This window comes from Austrofundulus limnaeus, unplaced genomic scaffold, assembly GCF_001266775.1.
Source record: "Austrofundulus limnaeus strain Quisiro unplaced genomic scaffold, Austrofundulus_limnaeus-1.0 Scaffold12, whole genome shotgun sequence".
Taxonomy (NCBI): domain Eukaryota; kingdom Metazoa; phylum Chordata; class Actinopteri; order Cyprinodontiformes; family Rivulidae; genus Austrofundulus; species Austrofundulus limnaeus.
The window spans coordinates 2403470-2410356 of record NW_013952414.1 but is presented as its reverse complement, the minus strand read 5'-3'; the positions used below and the strand labels follow the sequence as shown (position 1 = coordinate 2410356).

Sequence of the window (6887 nt, the reverse complement as noted above, 5' to 3'; positions counted from 1 at the left end):
CSCATTAAAAAACGTTGATGGAAACACGGCTACAGTCTCTCCAGCKTGTCCTGGGTCTTTCTCGGGRTCTCCTCCCAGTTGGACATGCCTGAAGCTCCTCCCTAAGGAGCTGTCCTGGAGGCATCCTTACTAGATGCCCAAACCACCTCAACTGGCTTATTTCAATGTGGAGGAGCAGCGKCTCTACTCTGAGTCTYTCACAGATAACTGAACTYATAGTAAWATAGTAAYAGTAATGTAATTCGGCAAAATAAATCACAAAGAGTATATTTGTAAAACAACATCCAATGGTAAATGTAATGAGATATGTGAATACTGCAATGCTTCAAAGACAGCTGGGACTATGTCAAACTTTTATTCTCACTTAGAATGGAAGTTAGCAATCTGCTAGCCTGGCCCTTGCCTTCCTACGCAGTTCCGCTCAATTCTAGTTTCCCTTCTCTGCTCCGTCTGTTTCTCCCATAGACAACAATTTCTCCTGTAGAATTTCAACCAGGCCAATCAGACAAAAGGGGGAGGAGTTGTGAAAGGCGATGTAGATTTTCTGCGCCGCTTTAATTTGCAATGGCAGCAGAGGAATTGAATTAAGCCAGTCCAGTGWTGACAAGGCTGTCTCACAAAGCCTGCAGCTCTCATTTACAGCCATCTCGTTCAGCTCAGATTTCTCTCCTCTCAGTAGGGGATTGTTGTTTACAGCGCACACAATTTCCAGTTAGCTTCTTAGCTTAGCTTCCTTCACAGTTGAGCTGGCACACTGCATTTATCACGGGCAAATGTTAGCRATTGGGTAAATCAGGTCCAGTTGTTTTAAACGTCAACAGAGTCCACGCCTCCAGCAAGAAATCGCATCTCAATAGTTGCGGTTCCAGACCCTCTRYACGAAGCAAAGTGTAGGACAAGGGGCTGTTTTTATCAGGCTAGCCATCTGCCTCTGGACCAAAATTCTTTACCAGTCTTCACACAAAGAAATTTTGTAAATATTAGCTATAYATATTRAGTTACCTGTGTACGTATACTGTATGTTGTAGGRCACTAGTTTCCATTTTTTCATGGTCTTGGGGTAGGTGGCCTTGACACATTACTTAGCTTGCTGCTGCACTTGCAAATAAGCATAATACTGTATCTAACAGATGGAAACATGAAGGTTCATAATAAATGTCTTGAACTTGGACYCCAAAGCATTTTACACTTCATTCATTCACACACTGATGGTGATRAGCTACAATGTAGCCACAGCTGCCCTGGGGCACACTGACAGGGGCAGGGCTGCCATGCACCAGCACCRCCAGACCCTCTGACCACCACCAGTAGGAAAGGTGGGTGAAGTGCCCAAGTACACAACCACTGAGACGGATTGAATGAGGGATTGAACCAGCAACCCACGGGTTACAGGACCATTCTGCCACAGCTGTTCCAACATAAAATAAAGTTCCTGAAAACCCTTTCAAAGTTTTGACATTGAAAGTTGTTTTAAGCTGTCAAAAATTCTCTTTATGTTAGCCGTTAGCTTGTCAAACCAGTCAGAAGGAAGTTGTTTCTCTMSAAACTAAGAGYTACCTGYAACAGGTAAGATATTTGTTACTAACCCTGTCACCAAACTTCACTTCTAATGATCTGAGACGTCGCTTTGAGCAACAAACACAACATGAAGCATAATTGAATTCTCATTTCTCTCCGACATGTCAGCGGGCCTATCCGTCAGTGGCTCTRATGCTCTGTGAGGACTTTCTGAGTGACACGGCCTAGAGTGAGCAAGCCTTCCAAACATGGAGCAAGTGCCAACCCTGAGACTAACCTTGCCCTGAGCCATGTGTTGATGAGTCTTCACTGTGACTGAAACTTCAAAGGCAGGTTTTTTTTTTTTTACTCTCAAAGTACGAGACGCTTCTTCTCTCATCTTCACTCGGTGAAATCTCTGCGGAGAAGGACATTTCGATGACTTCAGGGGGTTGCAGCGTCTTTGACCACTGCTGATATTAACTACGTTAAAGTCATCAACCGCTTCCTTTGATTCCTAAATGTGAAGGAAAACACGATAAGCCGATTAGCTGGTTTAAAGGAAAGCAGAAAAGATGCTGTTGTGTTTCTGGATCACTAACACACAAAGTTAAATCTACATCACATCAACAGCCTCTGATTAAAYCAGTGTTTTTGTTTCTTAAAAATGCTCTGCATAGTGCTAAAAAAATCTTTTTAAGGCAAATGATCTCCTGCTTAGTTCACAAATAAAAATGAGAAGAGTGTGCTCTCAACATATCTGTAAAAATCTTACAAATCCACAAATTAACACACAAAAGGGGAGAAAAAAATATCCAAAGCCTCCAATGTCATAATTACAGCTCTATCTTCCTTCTTGACACACAGAAAGGAGGATTTCTCTCTCTCTCTCTCTGCTTACATCTTTTTTTCTTCATCTCACTCCACCTCTCACTGCACAGCTTGGCGAACTGGTATTAATTGCTCCGAGATGCTGTGGAGGAACAACAAGTGCTTCTCATCCTGCTATAATTGTGTCCGTGGGAGTGTGGGTGGTGGTGGAGGGGGGGGCTCGAGAAGAAAGAGGGGTTTGGAGCTTACTGGAAAAGCTTTGTTGTGTTGTTTGGCAGCAGAACAGGATCATGTGAAATAACACGTTCTGATGGCACACTCTAGTGGACAGACAGCAAGAGAAATCAAACTAAAACAGGAACATATTATGCCATCTGAAAGCACATAAACATTTATTATTTCTACGTTTAGTTTAGGCTCTTGCAGCATTTGGCATTGAAGTATGGAAGCCCATTTCCGCCACCCTGATAAAAAAATAAATAAAACTTGTATCTCATAATTATGACTTAGCTATCTCATAATTATGAGATAGTATCTCATAATTATGAGATAGCTAAGTCATAATTATGAGATAGCTAAGTCATAATTATGAGATAGCTAAGTCATAATTATGAGATACAAGTTTTATTTTTTTATCAGGGTGGCGGAAATGGGCTTCCATATAGAAGGGATAGTCTGAACATTTTTTAAAAAGAGGCAAATTAAGCAAGGTGTTGTGCAAACACAAGATATCCTTTAACATCGATGTTGTTCTTGACAAAAAGTTTTGTATAAGCCTGAAAAAAAATCTTTACCTCTAAGCCTTTATTGATTTTTTTAAAACATGATCAGATTCTAAGTGGGAGAGTTCATTTTGATCCAGTTATCAGCTGAAACAACACTAAAATTGTGCACAGATAATTAATACAAAGTTTTCTCAATGAGATTTTTCTGTAATAATCAATTTTTGTTGTTTTGCATAAATTAGACTCCGCTGTTTTTACTTGTGCCAGTGTTACATCACACCTGAATGTTTCCTAAAACACATCTAACCTCTTTGCTTTGTGACACCAAGCTGCTCCTCGGCCTTTTTTCTGTCCAGGATTCTTCTTTCGTCTTTTCTTTGTGTTAAAGATTTACARAAGTAGAGCATTATCCAGCTGTTTTATAAAGACCTGATTGCTGCAGACTCACTCATCACATATTTTACCAAGTCCTGCACCCTTGTTTTGTGTCCAGATTTCCCTTTCCCTGCCATCTTTCTGCATGTTTCTTACCACTAAACATGTTAGAATTAGACACAAAAAAGTAACAAGAAAACCACCAACAGCCATCTGAATCCCTGACAAACYTTCTTAATGCACCTGGTTCATAAACACAGCAAGAACTGAACTTCTGCCTCTGAATCTGCTTTCGGATTCATTGTCAGGTTCAGTAACTGACTATTTTTACTTCCTACATTTGCTTGTGGCATTTGTTGTCGTACAACAATGTCAAAACATTTCATCACAAGTACAGAAGTACTTTAGAGTATCAGTGATTTTTTTCATCTGCATTCATCTTTAATGTGAAACTAATAAAAGGTAATCTGGGTGAAATGCCATTGAATCTTTTGAAGCACAGATTTATTGAAAAAGTTATATTTATCACATTACATATGGATAGCTTTTTGAATTAATTCAGTGTGAAATTCTGACCATACTGAGAGCCATTATAACTCTTTCTATAAATAAGATTAATCAAAGAGCCTTTTTCAAAAGGTATCTGTTCATTTTTCCATAAAACCCCTCTTTAAATAATCTGAATTATACATTTAATTCTGTAAGAGGAATCTTTGGCTAACAATATGATGTGTGTATGTATGTATATAAAAACTTAGCACAAAAAGTAAGGAAATTTGTGTTYAGCAGATTAKTTCTGTTGTAACAATGCTTCTTGGCAAGAAATCGTACACCAATGGAAAGTCTGTTTTCCTTTTAAGTGATCCCACATTTGTAAGGAACATGCATYGGTGGGATGAGCAGTAGAGTATGTGGGTTGCACACATGAAAAATAYGCAGATTTTGCTGTTGTTTATTGCACTTGTTTTGAGCCTGTGGTACCTCCAGGTGCTGCCAATCAGCCAGGTTTTTATTGCCAAGAAGCATTGAAAAAAATAATCTAGCAAACACATTTTCTTGCTTTTTTGTGCTATGTGTATATACAAAATAATGTAACAATACCATGTATTCTGTCATGTGTGTTGGTAAAATCTTTATAGTTTGTGAACATCATGGAATAAAAGCAACATATCTGTCTCTGACTGGTAAATGCAGTAAAACTGAAATTCACTCTAAAACCAACATGAGTAAATGCACTCTAGCTTTGCCATAAAACCATTATCCTACAGATTTGTACCAGTTTACAAGAAGTTCTTTGGTAAGCTGGTTTCCACATCTCACATGCATCATTCATTGTATTTATTGCTCCCATTTGTTTTTTTTAATAACACAATGATTCTCACTCACAAAACACTCTGCACTCTTCCTCTGTAATAAGCAGAAACTCTGCGGTGAGGGAGTTTCAGCCATCTTGTTTATTTAGAAGCACTTACGCAAATTGAAACATTAGTACCTGCTGGTGCTGCAGAATTCTTTCTAATCAGACGTGATATCCAGTAAATAACACACGATGTAAAGTTTAAAGACTGTTTGAGGAAACGCAAAAAATGAATACACAAAACCAGTGTTTGCGCTAAACATGAGTATTTTTCTTTATTTAGCTTAATGAGTTGCCAAGAGGAGAAAACTGTCACTCTTACAGTTCATGATTTGCCCCTTTTTATTTTTATTTTTTTGTGGGGGGGATAATGCAAGTCGACTGACTTGACCCCCCATAAAAAAATTAAATAAAAGGAGAGTTGTTGAGGACAGACAGTCTGATTAAGCCTGAGGTTTGTTTCTGTCAACATCAGAGCAAAGACGGTCACCGACAGGGCCGAAGGAGGCCACGGCCAACTCTACCAAAGCAGGTTTCTCCTCAGACAAATGCACTTCAGAATGACAGAAACCACAAAAGAGAAGAAAAACAAAAGCAAAAAAAAGAGAGAGAGAATGTGCACAAGCTGGCAGTCACCAGCTTGCTGCATAATCATAATCTTTCCGTACACAGAAACAGACGCAGAAAGAAAAAGAGAACATGTAGAATAAAACCTTATGATTGGCATGACTGCAGCGGTTTCCCCAAATATTTAGTCCCACCTGTCAAAGGATGAATGTGAAAGGATCAGACAGGTGAATCCAGATTTAAGATTAATTTAAACACTTTTAGTTCTCTTCAGGGCTAGATGAAGCTCACTAACATCCAAAAACAACTGAAAACAAAACAAATAAGCTCAGTGAAATTGCCTGACTACTCTGGTTAATTAGTTAGTTGCTCACAAACAAAACGTTAAAGTTAAGGTATTTGTAGAAGCTCTTTAAGAGGACTGAAAGTGCTTTAAAAGACAGACAGGACTGCGTTCGTTTTCTCACGAGACGGGAGAACGAGGTTTGATGCACCAGTCAAACAAATACAGATGAGTCCACCTATCGTTGTGTTCAAGTGTTCAGACACGTCGTCGTCGGCAGAGGAAAGGTTGAGAGCCTCTCCTCTGTGTGGTTGGGCCAATTTGATTTAAGGGCCTTCATTGTTAGTGTTGCTGTTTGAGCGGGGGGAGCTTGCTTGAAGGCTACTGTTTATTTCTGCTGCGCTCCTGGCAGGAACAAAAAAGGACACAAAACAAAGAAGTCAGTGCACAGAAAGAAGAAAAACAGACTCAACTTTAAACCATTTCACAACCTAAAACATGACATTTATTCATTAAACACATTTGGTACAGTTCACACAAAGACGCATCCCTCTAGGATTCTGATTTTGTACAGCAAGGAAGTCTAAAAATCCTTGGACGCAACATTCAAACTTTAGCATATAAAGTCTTCAAGGTGACTTCATGTCATCAACATTGGTTTGAGCTAAGACTATGTATCCAGGTATGTATGACTCAAAAAAGTCTCTAATTTGCAATCCAGTCTGCAAAAATGTGATATTTATGGCAGCACTTTGGGCTGCATCTCAATTCAGGGGCTGCATCCTCATGGGTGCACATTTGTCGGCCGCATATTTCACTGCCCTGCGTCGAGTGCTGTCCCGATTCAAAGGCCATCATCATGCGGCCGAGGAGTGTGGCCCATAAAATCCCAAAAATCAAGGATGCATTTGAGCATCTTTCCCGGCCGAGGATAGCAAACTGAACGGAGAAATGAAGACGGGGGAGTTTTTATTTGTTTACCAAGTCGCTGTAGTTTGGAAATTCACCATGGACCAAAGAACTGATTTTTRAATGTAAGTTTAGCAACTTTGCTGATGAAATTTATGCTGCAATAAGATGCTAAACAAGATGCAACTACAAATACTGATTCTGGAGCTAAACCTAAATTATTAATGTTTTTATTCATATACAGTGGTTTGCAAAAGTATTCATACCCCTTGAACTTTTCCATATTTTGTCACATTACAACCACAAACATAAATATATTTCACTGGAATTTAATGTGAAAGAC

General features: G+C 39.2%; 1 protein-coding gene across 2 annotated transcripts in view; it reads right to left on the bottom strand.

The window, feature by feature from the left end:
- Window positions 1-5034: 5034 nt before the first annotated feature.
- ythdf3 (YTH N6-methyladenosine RNA binding protein F3) overlaps window positions 5035-6887 on the bottom strand; it is a 12067-nt gene continuing 10214 nt past the window's right edge. For both annotated transcript variants that reach the window (XR_001309782.1, XM_014002268.1), the window contains one exon: window positions 5035-6040. Coding sequence is in view for 1 of the 2 variants with exons in the window: in XM_014002268.1 (XP_013857722.1) it covers window positions 6017-6040 (24 nt within the window). In the remaining variant the exon portion in view is untranslated. The remainder of the gene's footprint in view (window positions 6041-6887) is intronic.